General features: G+C 42.1%; 1 protein-coding gene and 1 pseudogene across 1 annotated transcript in view; one reads left to right on the top strand and one right to left on the bottom strand.

Moving 5' to 3' along the window:
- Positions 1 to 1,144: 1,144 nt before the first annotated feature.
- Positions 1,145 to 12,279, bottom strand: LOC143099942 (collagen alpha-2(VI) chain-like; annotated as a pseudogene).
- A 23-nt stretch (positions 12,280 to 12,302) lies between these two features.
- LOC143099941 (uncharacterized) overlaps positions 12,303 to 15,623 on the top strand; it is a 14,402-nt gene continuing 11,081 nt past the window's right edge. Inside the window, exons 1-4 of the mRNA XM_076262850.1 lie at positions 12,303 to 12,555; positions 14,828 to 14,954; positions 15,091 to 15,180; positions 15,557 to 15,623. The exon at positions 15,557 to 15,623 is cut by the window's right edge and continues 121 nt beyond it. Coding sequence (XP_076118965.1) covers positions 12,303 to 12,555; positions 14,828 to 14,954; positions 15,091 to 15,180; positions 15,557 to 15,623 — 537 coding nt within the window. The remainder of the gene's footprint in view (positions 12,556 to 14,827; positions 14,955 to 15,090; positions 15,181 to 15,556) is intronic.

Here is a 15,623-nt window from a genome sequence, read left to right as displayed (position 1 = left end):
GCACACATTGGTATTGACAGAGACGCAATTCTGCCTATCAGTCTGCATGTCATCAAACTGAGTTTGAAGTCAATATTTTAAGGTAAAAGAACCATTTTGTGTATCTGTACTTCATTTATAATGTTTTGAAATTCATCTTAATGAAACACAGTCAAATCGGGAAGGAGAAAAAAAACACTTGCAGCTTCCATAAGGCTCAGTTCTGTAGTATAGACATGATTCACCTGTTTAAACACAACAACATTTAATTGACATACTGCACAACTGAATGTAGGCTTCACATTAACCTTATTTCAAGTCAAGTTTATTTATGTAGCGCATTTCATACACAGAGGTCATTCAATGTGCTTTACATAAACAAAAGCAAACAGTAATAGCAAATAAAAGCATAAAAGGACAATAGTCAAATAATAGTTTAAAAGGTAAATATCATAATAAAAAAGAAAACATAAAACACACTAAGTAAAATCATTTCAAAATAGCAGAAAGCTTTTGAGAACAGTTTGCTCTTAAGTGTAGATTTAAAACGGGCTTCAGTTGGAGCCTTTTTGATGTCATTTGAAAATTCTGAAAAATCCAAAACTCGACAATTCTACTGGGCGGCAGTGGCTCAGGAAGAGGAGTCGTCCAGCAACTGGAAGGTTGCCGGTTCGAGCCCAACTCCTCCTGACCCTGTCGAAGTGTCCTCGAACAGGACACTTAACCCCAGTGCCCCCGATGAGCAGGTGGGCGCCTTGCATGGCAGCCTCCACCATCAGTTTGTGAGTATGTGTGTGAATGGGTGAATGTGAGGCATGACATTGTAAAGCGCTTTGGGTGCTCGGAGGAGTCGATTAAAGCGCTATATAAATGTAGTCCATTTACCATTTACTGTCAGGAGATCCATGGAGTCTTGCAACACAAAGGTAACGACACACTGATATGATAGGGGATGTTGCAAAATTTGCACAAGATTTTGTGTAACAGTAAGCAATGCATGATAGAAATATATGTGTAACATTATACAATGCATGATATATATATATATATATATATATATATATCTGTACTATGTGATATGTGCTAGAATATTTTACTAGATTTATATGAATGGGATGACATAAACTGTCAGCAAATTGTTTAACAAATACAAGCACCATTTGAAGAGAGTTGGTCACCTGACCAAGCTATGACCTATAACCCACACCTCTCAAATCAACATACCCACTGAATGAAATGCTCAAGAAAGTCAGGGTTGGACAGGTGTTTGTAATCTGGCCCTTGGAACACAGCGTAGCGATCCTTCAAGGCCAACTGCAGGAACACCTCTTTGTCCACGTCGTTGCCCATAGCGACAACCACAGGTACGACTTGGTTATTGCGCATGAGTACTAGAGTGTCCTGCAGCCCCTGCGTTGCCGTGACGCCATCTGTGATGAACACAAAACTCAACTCGGCTTCTAGCCGGGTCTGTTGCCTGTGTTTGGAGACGAGGATGTGTTCCATAGCAAAGGAAATGGCTGACGTGACATCGGAGGAAGAGTCCAAGTAGAGCATGTTTTCCAGACGTCTGGCGAAAACAGCGTGAATGTGCGTAAAACTTGAGGTCAGCTGAGACTGACCCTGGCCGCCGTACTGGATCACAGCCAGACGGGCTCGGGTCGGGTCAACGTGGCTGTTGGCCAGCCGGAGGCTGCGTGCCACGGTCTCGATGAAGAGCCGCACGCGATTAAAGTTCTCCTGCCCGAGGCGCTCCGAGCCGTCCACCAGGAAGACCAGTTCTACCGGCCGGTCAGCACATGGTGCCACGGCCATCTCTGGAGGAGAAGAAAATGCAAACACGAGTAGACCTAAGTCAGCTCTCACCGTACCATAATTTCACATATAGGAGGATGTGATGTGATGTGAACATATAGGAGGAGGATGTGATGTGATGTGCACATATAGGAGGAGGATGTGATGTAATGTGTGTAAGAGCTAAATGTTTAACAAATAAATATATTAATACATAAATAAATAAGAATATTACCTGACTGACATGGGAGATCAGGACAGACAATGAAAGGGTCTGTACAAGAAAAGAGGGACATGTAAAAGCTGACCTATACATTTCACACACACACACACACACAAGTATGCATACTTTGGCATAGCAATTTATGGCTAATTATGGCTATCAAGTTTAAAAAAGAAAGTGTACAAGTATACATTTCATAGCCTAATGTAAACTAGCGCTGGTGGTGTACCTGGGCAGAGCACACTCTCCACCTCCTGGGTGAAACTCTGCCAACAGGTCTGTGTAGCGGGCGAAGGTCATTATGCGCTTGGGAAGGCTGCAGGTGATGTTCTGTAAGGTGTAATTACACGGCGTGCCATTAAAACTGTCCCTCAGGCCCAGCGCCAACACATCTACACTGGGGTCAGTGCAGAGAGACCACAGGTGAGAGTGCGGGTGATCCTTCTGGTCGTAGAGGCCGTCGGTGATGACCACTACCGCCACCCTGGCCCATGCCCTCCTCCCCTGGCGTATGATGGTGTCGTGGGTGAACTTCAGGGCGGATGGGATCCATGTCCCGCCGGCGATCCACTGCAGGCCCTTCATGGCCTTCTTGAGGGTGCACAGCGAGTCGATGTTGGGGTCGTCCAGACGGATGGCCTCGAAGGTTCCCAGGTGGCTGAATTGCACAACGCCGACTCGAATCCCTAGAAGGGTAAGAGGAAAGTGCTGTTGGATTTGAATTATGCTGTTATCCATGCATGGTTCCTTCTTGCGCCTATAGTTCCAGAACTCCTAATGCTGTAAAAAAAGAGACAAAAGGTTCCATACTCTAGGGTTCTGTAGTCACCTATACAGTAGTGTAGGTCTACAGTAGGTCGTTGAGGACATGAATCATAATTTGAGTATAAACTATACCATGTCCTGTCCAACAGGCTCAAACTGTACATAATCATATCATGGCTTGTGTGAGTTGTGTACCATTGTCTGAGTTGGGGTCCGGTGCCAGTGAGCCCAGCCTGCTGATGGTGTTGATGACAAAGTGTTTCTCCAGGGTGAAGTTTGTGAGCCCCACGCTCTCTGAGCTGTCAATCACAAACACAATGTCCAGAGCGCCACATTGCTTCTTGCAGTCTGTCGAAACAACAGAAATGATAATATCAACAATATCCTGAGCAGTTCACCTGTAGCCATTCTAATAATGATATATATCAAAGGTATGTTTGTATGTACTAGATGTACCATGATTGATGATCAGCCTTTGTTTTTAAACCACTTACCACAGCAACCACAAGTCTCTCTAATGTAGCTCATGATGTCACAATCCTGGGGAAGCATACACAGAATTATAGTTTTAGTGCTGTACTAATCCACTTTACCAATCAGTCTTAAAATATGACTTACATTGGACCCAGGACCTTCTGGACCACAGTCCCCCTATGGAGAGAAAAAAATAATAATAATGTTAATCAAACAACATGTCAATGCTGTCAACTCCAGGGTGTAAACTGGTATCCAAATCTGGAATAAGGGGCTAAAACAAATCAGGAACTCAAGGCCCAGAGAAATCAGGGACTCAAGGCCCAGGTAAAGACTGGTTCTCCGTAGATGGGTAGCGGTAGCCTACAACTGGGAAGGCACGCCATTCATTACAAGTAGGTTAACCATCAAAATGACTTCAACGCTGTTATATAGGCTGACATATTATGTCTTTCACCTAATCATCAATAGAGTGTACCAGGCTGACATATCATGTCTTTGCAAAGACATTACTGTGCATCTCTGTTCAAGTGTGAGATTACCGTATTTGGGAACTTTCTAACCTCCTAAGCTTCTGTTAACTAGGTATTACAGGTACACATACTCAATACTTACAGGGAAACCACGTTCTCCAGAAAATCCTCTGTCGCCAGGTTCCCCCGGTAGTCCTGGTTCACCCTGATGAGGAGAGAAAGCAAACTTGTAAAGATCAGGAACTTTGGGCCAACTGTGGGATATTTCAAATGATTAAACTTAACTTGACAAAAAGCACTTAGCAGATCATATGTTTAGCTGTTGGTAATTACAGAACTGAAGAACCCAAAACAGGCCTCTCACCGGATCTCCCTTCGGTCCTTTGGTTCCAAGATTCCCTCTCATCCCACAGACACCTCTAGAACCTTTTGGACCCATCTCTCCTTTGCCTCCTGGGCAGCCCTGAGTGACCAGACAAACACCCCGTATGTTATGTTTTTTTTTTTTACAAATGAATAAAAAAAACACACACACATCTGCAAGGCATACCCTCACATGATGTATTTTCACACAAAGAATCAATGCAATGCTGTACTCTGTAAGAAAGGTAGGTAGTACACAAGTCTTGGCAACTTGGCAAAAAAAGTGTTTTACCCTTTCACCTTTTCTTCCTGGGATGTTTAGTCCGTTTCTCCCCGGGTCACCCTGGTGGAAGTGGTAGCAAGACAAAAGAACTTTATGTAACTTATTTTTTTTGTAATGTTACTGTACAAGCAAAGATCCTTGATTACTAACCCGGTTCAACCCTCTCTGGTACAAGTGTGCAACTGTTCTAGAACACTCTGCCAGTATGTACTGTAGGCTGTGATGTCAACAGGTGTTTGTGCTACTGTTCTATCCGTTGCTATACCTTTGGTCCTGGGGCTCCAACGTCCCCTTGGGCACCGTCGTCTCCAGGGTCTCCAGTAGAACCCTAAAAACACAATAGAGTCCATTTCAGATTCATTCATTTGTGTCTAAACATATAGTTGAACAATATGGTTTCTAGTAAAATGCTGATATTTGAGCTCAACTGCCAATCAAATTGCTTCCCTCTCTTCAATGCACCTGAAGTAATCAAATGGCTTCACAGCTGATTTGACCCCAATCCTTTGGGTGTGGTGATACTAAGTGCCCCACCCACCCTTCACCCTTAAGATTCGAGTGATGTACAGGAATCAACGCCACACTTATAAGTGAATTCCCATGATGCATCAGGTTTAGGCTCACCTTGTCACCAGGAAACCCTCTTTCCCCTGGTGGTCCTCTTACACCTGGAGGACCACAATGCCCCTGCAAATCGAGGGGCGTGATACGTGTTTCATACCGACAATACTCTGTGACCTTGAGAAACTGACATCTATATGAAAACCGGATTTCTCCTTTAAACTCTTACTTTGCATCCTGTAGCGCCTGGTGTTCCAGGCAATCCCCAAAACCCCTCCGGTCCGCGATCCCCCTGAAAACAGTGAAAGAAGCCATAGCATTTCCTCTATCTGAAACCATGAGTCTGTATTTGTTTTTGTTTACCTGCTGGTACTCAATTTCCTGAAAGAGGAAGGGTCTCACACCACCAAGGTGTAGAAATGTGACACATACTGATTAATGCATTTTTGCACATTACTGTAAATTGCATGTGGACCTTTGTATGACCCCGTCAAGAGTTTACAGAATCTGTGACCAAACCTTCTCTCCTTTCCATCCAACATGTCCTTTGGTGCCTTTGATTCCAACATCTCCCCGTGTGCCCTGGATAAGACAGCATATTCTTACACTTCACAGTTGCGTTACTTGCTGAATACGATCTGTTACGGAATGCTGCGTTGGTTGGTGTGGTCTTATATTTGTAGAATTATGATTCAGATGATTACCTCGTGTCCTTTCTGTCCCTTTACTCCTGGGTCTCCCTGAAAAAAATGGCTGTAGGTTACAGAACATTTGAAACATGCAAAACAACAGAGAAAAGTCACCCTCTTCTGTCCCGTTCATCCCTGGACAGCGCACTTTCCCTGGTACCCCCATATCTCCCTGGTGCAGGCAGTAGAAATACATATTACGTCATCACATTATTACATTACATTATCATTATCATGGCCATCATTATCATCACCATTATTCTGATGATGCTGATGTTTTCATGTATTGATATTAGTTTTGGTGTAGTCAAAGCCAAAACTCATTATAGTCATTATATGAATGTGCACATAGTATTTTAAAGGCACCCTTAACAAGGTTGGCTCTCGGGGTCTCCCTACAGTTGAGAAGCGCAATAATAAATAAACTAAATATGCGTCTTTACAACAAAGTATGAACAGAACTCCCATATAATAATACTATAGAGGAAATGCACCGACAGCAGTCTGAATAAAGAGATCTCCGAATACCTATAGCATAGTAGCTCTTTTCTGTTTAGATTTCGGAGGGGGGAAGGTTTCCTACCCGAAACTAGACAGTTGCTAGGTCGATCACCTACAGAGGGCCGCTCAGACAATGACCGAAGTGCCGTTCGTCATGTTATGAGGTTATGTGCCATCAAAATTATTTTGGAAAGGTTATGTTAAGGTCAAAAAACTGTTGAGGGTGTCTTTAAGTTAAAATGGAACAGTATAATGGAATGAGAGGCCATGACTGAGATCTGATTCTGACTTTTGGTCCAACATCTCCTTGTGGCCCATGAGGGCCTGGTCTGCCTGGACGTCCATTAACCCCCTAAACAGGAACCAGATCGCAGAACAGGATTACTTCAATATTCTGAGATATACCTAATACAGAAAAGGACAGGTGATTTAAAAAAACACTTTTAGACCCACCCTGTCTCCTTTGGTTCCTTGTGACAAACAAACACCTGCTGGTCCAGGGTTCCCAGAAGGGCCCTGTCAGAGTGAAAACACATAATGGTTAAACGTACACAGACTCATACACAGTTATTATGTTCCTTGACACCCATTAAGATGGCACTTTATTTCACCAACCTGGACTCCTGGGTCCCCTTTACAGCCGGGTGCTCCCATTGGACCAATCCTGCCCTCAAAAAATGCCCTGCACCTTCTTAATATTGATCATTTCTGTATCGTTTAGAGGTACAGATGACAAAATATGCATCATGTAAATGTAACAAAATGTAAATGTAAATCAGGTTTCTAGGCCAAGTTGCGTATACAAGGAATTTGGTCTCTGCATTTATCCCATCCGTGAATTAGTGAACACACAGTGAACACACAGTGAGGTGAAGCACACACTAATCCCGGCGCAGTGAGCTGCCTTGCTACAGCGGCGCTTGGGGAGCAGTGAGGGGTTAGGTGCCTTGCTCAAGGGCACTTCAGCCGTCCCTACTAGTCGGGGATCGAATCGGCAACCCTTCGGTTCCAAGCCCAAAGCCCTAACCAGTAGGCCACGACTGCCCCTCATAGGCATATCAACAACACATTGCATTTCTGTAGCGCTTTTCAATGCACCCAAAGCGCTTTACAGTAAAGAGAGAACCTCTCTAGCCACCATCAATGGGATCTCTCACAGCGAACAGTGGTAGAGGTTAGCATATCAGATAATCATTCACACACAAAGACCCTTTTCCAAAATAGTAGATCAGCCCTTTGGTGTTTCACCAAGCTTGCTTCTCTTCAGGCCTTACCTTCTGACCATCTGTTCCTTTCCAGCCAGTGTCTCCCATCCCACCCTATGCATTGGAGAAAATGCTGTGTCAGGACAGAGAGTTTCACCCAGAATATCCATAATTCTAACAAATTAAAGGCACTGTCAGGGATTTCGCAGGAAGTCACGTTTATTTGTGTTTCTGTTTACATTTATTAACAGATGATTTTGTGCAAAAAACGTACATTATATTTTAACCAAACGAAACATGTCGGAGAGGTAGCTCACCCCTACCTTCAGTATTCCTAGAGAAATTCCACACAGGCTTTCGTTTTTGTTTGGGGACAGGACACTTTGTTTGTTTCCAGTTTTCGGAGCCTGGGCTGCCTACAGACACAGGTTTTTTTACAGTGTTCTCACAGAATAGGCATCTAGCAGTTGCGAGGAGATGATTGCTGAATGTGACAAAAAATGTTATGGGCTTGAAATCGCGTAAAATCCCTGACTGCACCTTTAAGGGCCCTTGTTTTATTAAATTGGCAATGAGCAATGAACCGAAGCTAATTTAATCAAATATTTTGCAAATTTATTTCCATGATCAACACCCGAAACGCACACATGAGTGATCAGCGCAGTGCTAACACACACCACATGATAGCTTTAGTGCATGTTTAGGTCAGCGCAGTGTTAACACTATCGCTAACATATACAACAGATAGCTTTAGTGCATGTTTAGGTCAGCGCAGTGTTAACACTATCGCTAACATATACCACAGATAGCTTTAGTGTATGTTTAGGTCAGCGCAGTGCTAACACTATCGCTAACATACACCACATGATAGCTTTAGTTCATGTCTGGCAGACTTTACTCGTAGCTTACCAACTGCACAACAATGGAATTAGGGCTGTCTGTGTTTATGCCTACACATGTGGGTCATTCTTAGCAAATGGTGCCATTTGAGGGTGGTGACCTTGCCTAAAAAAATTTTCATTGATTTTATCATTTCATCTGATGAGGGACATGTTCAACTATGAGAAACATATATTGGGCCAGCTCAGGATGTTATGACATCAGAATTTTAATCAGATTTGTTGTACATGTGTATACACAAATGTCCCCCCGCGTTACTGGACATTTTCATCTCTATTAATACATGTTTTTAATGGACAGTTATTATAATATTTACATTTTCTAAGAGCTCAACTGTCCCTCACCTTGCCCCTGTAAATATATTTTAAGAAAGTTTTAATAAACACACACTGTATATAAAATACACACTCTGATTTAAGACTAGATGGTAATGTCCACACAATTGTTTTAAAAGAAAATAGGAAATTCTATGGAATTTGGTCAAATGTTTAAGATATTTGATTTTGCCAGTTCTTGTTCTGCAAGTAACCACAAACTACTTCCTGAGTGTCAGGTGACTAAAGGAACAGTCAGGGGGCGTGTCCAGAAGAAAAGAAGAATTTTCATCAAAGTAACGCGGGGGGACAGTGAACTCAGGGACAGACCATATTTCAAGATTTTCAATATTAAAATATATTTTAAATTTAACAAATAGCATGTGGTGAGATGTATTATCAATAGTTATTTGCAATTATAGTTAAAAACATAAAAAATATTTGATTTTTATTACTTATATTTGCAACTGAAGTTAAAAAAACTGACCGGGGACATGACATTTTAGAGTGCTTGTACCACAGTCAGAGTAATTATGACCGCCGCGCAGCGAAGCGGCGGTCATATAGGTTTAGTCAGATTTTTTCTTTTTTTTTTCTTTTTCGCATGCCCAAATTTCCGTCAAGGATTCCCGGGACACTGAAAGACCGGGGTACACAAAACTTGGTGGGCATGTAACCCCACATGGATAGCATGGAACCATCGTTTTTCGTTTTGATCGATCTGTAGCCCCCCCGCTGGACTGGACCCCCCGAAAGGAGGGTAGGGCAGACACAGTTCTCTGTAAATATCTTGAGAACTGTAGGGACTAGGATGACCATTTTTTTTCCGTATGTTTGCCTTCAGGGGTCATGTTAACCCATTTCATGTGCACACATGTGCACAAACAGATACACACACACACACACATACATTCACAGTACCCATACGTATGACACATACTCACACAGTAGACATATGAACGCTTGCATGCACAGGCACATACACAGGCACACACACAAGCACGCACACACACACACACACACACACACACACACACACACACACACACACACATAACATAAACATGTACATGCACACATGCACACAATTCAAGAATTTCTCAGAATTATAAACAGGCAAGATGGAGGTGGGGTTGTATAAAATGAATTTTACATGTGAAATCTATGAACTAATCATGTTTTGGTACTTGTTGTCTAGCAGATATCAGTGAGAATTGAGTGTGGATAATGCAATTTAGTGAGACAGTTAGAATCATATAGGCCTTTCAGCGTGATTTATTTTTGTGGAAAAAATGTGCTGGACTGGGCGGCGGTCATATTTTGTACCGCTCTGCGGTACATCTAGTTATTTAAGTGTTAATAAACCCTGAGGGCATAAACCTTGTATTATGTAGAGAAGAAGGGTTTCATTAGTAAGAAAGCTTAAAAAAATAAGTATCAACCCATTTTTTCACAACTTATATTTGATTACATCATGGGGACACAAATGGCACCATTTGCTAAGAATGACCCATATGTCCTTGCATACATACTATCTACACGCAGAGTAAGTGGACACTATACCTTTGATCCCTGGCCTCCAACATCTCCCTGTTTGAGAAAACAGTATGAGAATCGATTATTTAAAATTAGACACTGAAAGTGATGATTGCTTGACTTAGAAAACAACATGCATTATTGCTATCAAGGGTAATTGTACAAATAACATGAAATATATGTATAACGTAAACAAGCTCATTGCAAAGCGTATGCCTCTGTCCAGTTTAACAAAAAGCGTATATATAGGATGGAATAGTAAGACAGTAACTTAAACAGAAAAGTTCTGGATGGCATTTCAATCTAATAGAAGAACTCTAATCGAAAAGTCTACCTTCGAACCAGGACAGCCCATTGGCCCATCGATTCCTTGATTATCCTGAAAAGAAAATATAGATGACTATGTCCATATGTGAAGTGAAGTTTACACACATACACACACACACACACACACACACACACACACACACACACACACACAGACACAAAAGGTTTGTCCTACCTCGCCACCTCTACGGCCTTTGTCTCCATCTGGGCCATCCGGGCCCCTCTCTCCCTTCACACACATTAAAAAGCAACAACAAACAATATTTTATATTTCTCAGGGCTACTAGTGCAAACTGAAACAGTGCACCATATGATCCTGCAAACACTAACTGACAATAATGCATCTTCTGCTGCATACCTTTTTTCCTTTAGCACCTTTATGACCAGGAGCGCCATCAATTTCAACACACTTATGTTTGACACACTACAGAGACAAAGAGAGTTTAGGTCACACTTTATTTGGATAATCCCCTCTAGACTACCTGGGCAAATCCACGGAAAATTGACTTTTTGTCACATCCATAACGCCAGTGAAATGCCTTGGCATTTGTATGATGTGAATGATAACATTCATTTTTTGTGCATTTTTTTTCATTTACATTCTTAAGCCAAAAATAGCAAATGCTCAAATTTCATGTAATCATTCACACCATACCATACCATCACATTTTATTTTATTTGGCCATCTGGCTATTACCATGTTGCATAAAATAGATGGATCACATGTTAATCCATGCCTGGCAGTGATGACACAAACCATGCTTAGCTTACCATTGCCTCAACAATCCGATCAATAGTTGCACTGCTAATTGTCCCTGAAGTCAGATTCACAGCCACAAGGTTTCCATTGAACATCGCCACAGGGGAGCTGGCGATCTGCCGCAGTCCCTCCTTATTCTTCCCGACTGTGGAGACGCCGACGGCAAACAGCTGGTAGCCCAGATCCTTGGCACGCTCCGCTGCATTCTTCATCCCTACGCAGAGATAGCCGTTCTCCATGCCATCCGTGACGACCACCACGAAGTGCATCGGCTTCCCTGGATGGTGCTGATGATTCTGGATCTCTCTGGTCATGTTGTCCAGGGCGCAGTCCACGTGTGTGCTCTTCCCAATGTAGGTGATTGGGGGTATGGCCTGAAGGAAGTTAGCACGGCTGGTGATCTTGCTGAAGACCTGATTGGTGTCGGAGAAATGGAGGCCACCCATCGTCCATGTGAGATGGACAGCGTCTCGGTAAGGCCCGTCCGTGAGTCTCTGTGCAAACTCCCAAGTGAAACGCTTAATCAAGTCCACTACAGTACCAGGAGGGTGTGCAAACAAGGAGACTGATTCCGAGGTGTCTAAGACAAAGTAGACGTTGATGGAACACTGGACCTCTGTGGGGGAAACAGTTTGAGTGAGGAGTAAGTTAGTCATCAATTAAAACATCTGTGTTGATTTCCGAAAGGTGTTTCAAGATTTACTACAACCACATATCAAACATGAAGTATAAAACAATGTCAAGTAGTTGAACAATCCTGCCAAATCACCATACAATATTTTAGGTTATTATTTATTGTCATTCTGGGTCAATGGGTTTGTTTGTTGAATTGTATTGTCATCTTGTCTGTCTGTTTGCTCTCATGGATAACTGAAATTTAAACAAATTTAAGCAAATAAACAAAGAAATGTAGAAAGTTTCTAACTGGATGCTCATCATCTTTGAGCTACTGATGTACTTTCCAGATTGTCCATGACATCCAATGATTGTTGTTGCTACTCCTTATTACGCCCTAGAGCAATCTAACATGCCGTATTCCAGAATACTGACGCTGATCGTGATTCTGAGGCCAGGTTCCCATGACAACCCCTTTTTGGACATACTCACGGTCACAGCGGCCACCCGGACTCATAGGCTCGTCTTTGTCATCGGGGCATGTGGGCTCTGATGGACAGAATGGACAACATGGGGTTGATGGACAGGATGGACACTCTGGGGTCTGTGGAGGACATTTCAGTGGACACTTTGGTGGACAGTCTGGCCCTGGACAATCTGGGGTTGGCTTTGGTGGACAGTCTGGCCCTGGACAATCTGGGGTTGGCTTTGGTGGACAGCCAGACCCTGGATAATCTGGGAGCGGGGGCGCAGGTGAAGGAGGTGTCTTTGGACAGTCTCTTGGACAGCCAGAGTCCTGTGCCCTGCTCAGAATAAACATCCCAGACACGAGGAGCCCCCAGGGTGACATCATCACAGCCTCCTCAGTGTTGTTTGGGTGTGGAGGATATCTCTGAGAAAGCAACAGATAAATAAATACCTTCAGTCAGGGCTATAGGCAATCAATGGAAGTTAAAAATGGAAGTTAAAAATGCATGCAGTATTCATACAAGGCATCATTTATCACACTGTATGTCTGACTGACAAATAAATAAAATTCCATATTGATGAACCCCAAAGTTGTTTCCTATGTACACATCTCTAAATGCAGGTTATAATTATCAATGGACATGTATCAATCCACAATTCCACTCCTACAAATGTAAACCCCTTTAGAGCACCTTTAATTAGAACAATTATGAATTAAACACAGTCACTTATCTACCTAGATTCTAAAGCTTCCTTTTGTCTAAATAGATCAGAAAACAATCATAATTCTAGAAAAAAAAGATGGGGGAAAAAAACTGCTCTGCATGACTTACCTTGTGTACACCAGTGTGGGCTGTAGCCTGCTCAGTGACTCCATCTCCCAAAAGGCTTTTAAAACCTTTCCTGCGTCCCCTCCCATCCTGTCCAAATATGGGAGAATGGCAATGGGTTAGGTAAATGCACTAAAAGAGAGCACTTAGGCTATGATGACAATAAAGTCAAAGCATAAAACTATGGCTTTGACAGATGTGCTGACTAGCCAATGAGAGTGCACTACCAGGTGACCACTGATCTATACAGTCTATGAGTGATACAGTTAAGCATGAAGAAGCGGTAAGTTACACTGTCACGAGCTCAGCAAGCAAGTTCCACAATACTTTCATGATTTCAATCCAGATGTTGTCAACTCTCAGGGTTTCTTGTTAGCCACAGCATATTGTATTTATCAAAGTACAAATGTCTCGAACTATTTAAATGTATATAATAACAATATCATAGCTGTTTTAAAGAGCAGTGCAGTTGAGCTATAAATGAACTGTTTAGTTAAGTTAACACAGACAACAAATTGGAGGATTTAGTTAGCTAGAAGCTAGCTAGCTTCAGGATAACTTAGCCAGCTAACTAATTTCCGTAAGAAGTTGAGGTAAAGTCCTTGATCAACGTGTGAAGTTTTTTCTTTCCTCAGACAAAATGGCGGACGAAAATGTCATGGAAAATTTGGATAATCTTTTAATACAGTTAGGTAAGTCACAGTATAAGAACTGAACATTAACTCATGTGATTAACATTAGCTGGATAACTGATGAGACATTAGCATATCTGCTAAGTGACATAATGTTACCTGACTCACTGAGAGGATTATGTTAAAGGACAATTCCGGTGTGATATTGACCTAAAGTGTGTTGAAACATGATACCGAGTGTGAACGTATGTCTCATAGCCCACCTCGGCTTGTCCCCTGCACTCCAAAATCTGGCGCTATTTAGCAGATGCTACCAACAGCTTTTTCAATGGTGGTGCTTCGGCATCGGGCTAGCCATGCAAATAAATCACTGTTTCACACCATTTAGGAGGCTCAATGTATCTCCACACTTCATTGGTAGACTTCCGAGGGCCCTGACATTTAAAACGAGACATTGAGAACTTTGAAAAAGCACTGGTAGTTTACTTACAAGACGATTTATACAGACAGTATCTTCACGAAGTTTAGCGTTTGCAACCATCTTGAATTTAGTCACAACGAGTAAGAATGAACAGGTATGATAAGGGATCAGATTCCAAAAATAATTCCATGGAAATGTATGGATTCCAGTTTCTTCCAGTAGCAGCAACTGGAATCCATGCATTTCCACTATATTATTTTTGGAATCTGATACCTTATCATACTTGTTCATTCTTACTTGTCGCTTGAATTAGCGTGGGGTATGAGACATACGTTCACACTCGGTATCATGTTTCAACACATGGTCAATATCACACCGGAATTCTCCTTTAATTTACTCACCCCATGTAGCCCAATCTATTTTTTTTCTGTCTAGCTCTGCAGACTCGAGAATTATCTGTAAAGAAAGATGATCTACAGATGCACATTCAAGGTCAGTAACAGTTAAATGACACACATAAATATATGCAGGCTAACGTTTCATCCTGCATTCTGTGCTACATCAACAACAGTTGTTGATTTGAGGCAATGTTAACGTTAAATGTTGCATCCACTGTCATTCATTCACACATTCCTCCTTGTTAAGGACACAAAGGTGAGTAGCTCTGCCACAAAATTTGCTGTCAGTGGTGTGTGTTGTCATTTCATGTTCCAGTGTGCAGAGCAAATATTCAACAGAAGAAGACTTACATTGAGGAGAATAAAAAGCATATTGGGAAACTCGACGAGCAGATTACAGAGAAACAGAAGACAGTTCAGCATTACAAAGAGAACACTATGGGGTAAAGAACTAAGAACAGGGCTGATATGTTGTTAGTTTTTCATACATAACATTGACAAAAAATGTATGCTGTCAAAATGTCAATATAGACCAACTGCACTTGAATAAGATGACCATAACCAGACTTCCTGTTGTAGCCTGAAGAGAACTCACAGCTTATTGCTGCAGTATGAGAAAGTCTTGGAGAGCGAACTGGAGCGCAGACAAGAAAATTGCAACCGAGACACGTAAGTTGGTTGAAAGATCATTAAATCCCCAATGTGTACAAAATGGCATATAGGCCTCTCCATATGTCTCCAGTTGTCTTCAGTCTGTCAGTAGCTGCATGCACACACAATTTTTGATTGACTGCATTTTCAGTCACATTTTACTTTGATAGTCCATCCATGGTGCTCAGAGTATCAACAACAGATGCTCAAAGTATCAACAAACTATCTCTTGACACTCAGCAACTGCAATTTATGGTTAATGTTACGGGCTGGATTTAAGGTGATGTTTAGTAATTTTTCAACAACAATTTTGCATACTGAACTTGGATCTTTTGTAAGTCTCTGTGGGCTGACTGTCCCAAGTAAAGTGTTACCTTGTTTTTATTTGTGAAAGTAAAATGTACCAGGAGCGTGTGGAGGGCTACAAGGCGGTGCTGAAGAAGCACAGGGAGCAGTACCAC

This window comes from Alosa pseudoharengus, unplaced genomic scaffold (genome assembly GCF_046254945.1).
Source record: "Alosa pseudoharengus isolate Yale_2024_CS ecotype anadromous, Long Island Sound unplaced genomic scaffold, YU_APseudo_1.1 YU_APseudo_1.1_scf_3, whole genome shotgun sequence".
In the NCBI taxonomy this organism is placed as follows: domain Eukaryota; kingdom Metazoa; phylum Chordata; class Actinopteri; order Clupeiformes; family Clupeidae; genus Alosa; species Alosa pseudoharengus.
Note: the sequence above shows the minus strand (reverse complement) of the source record. Positions and strands in the feature narration are given on the sequence as shown.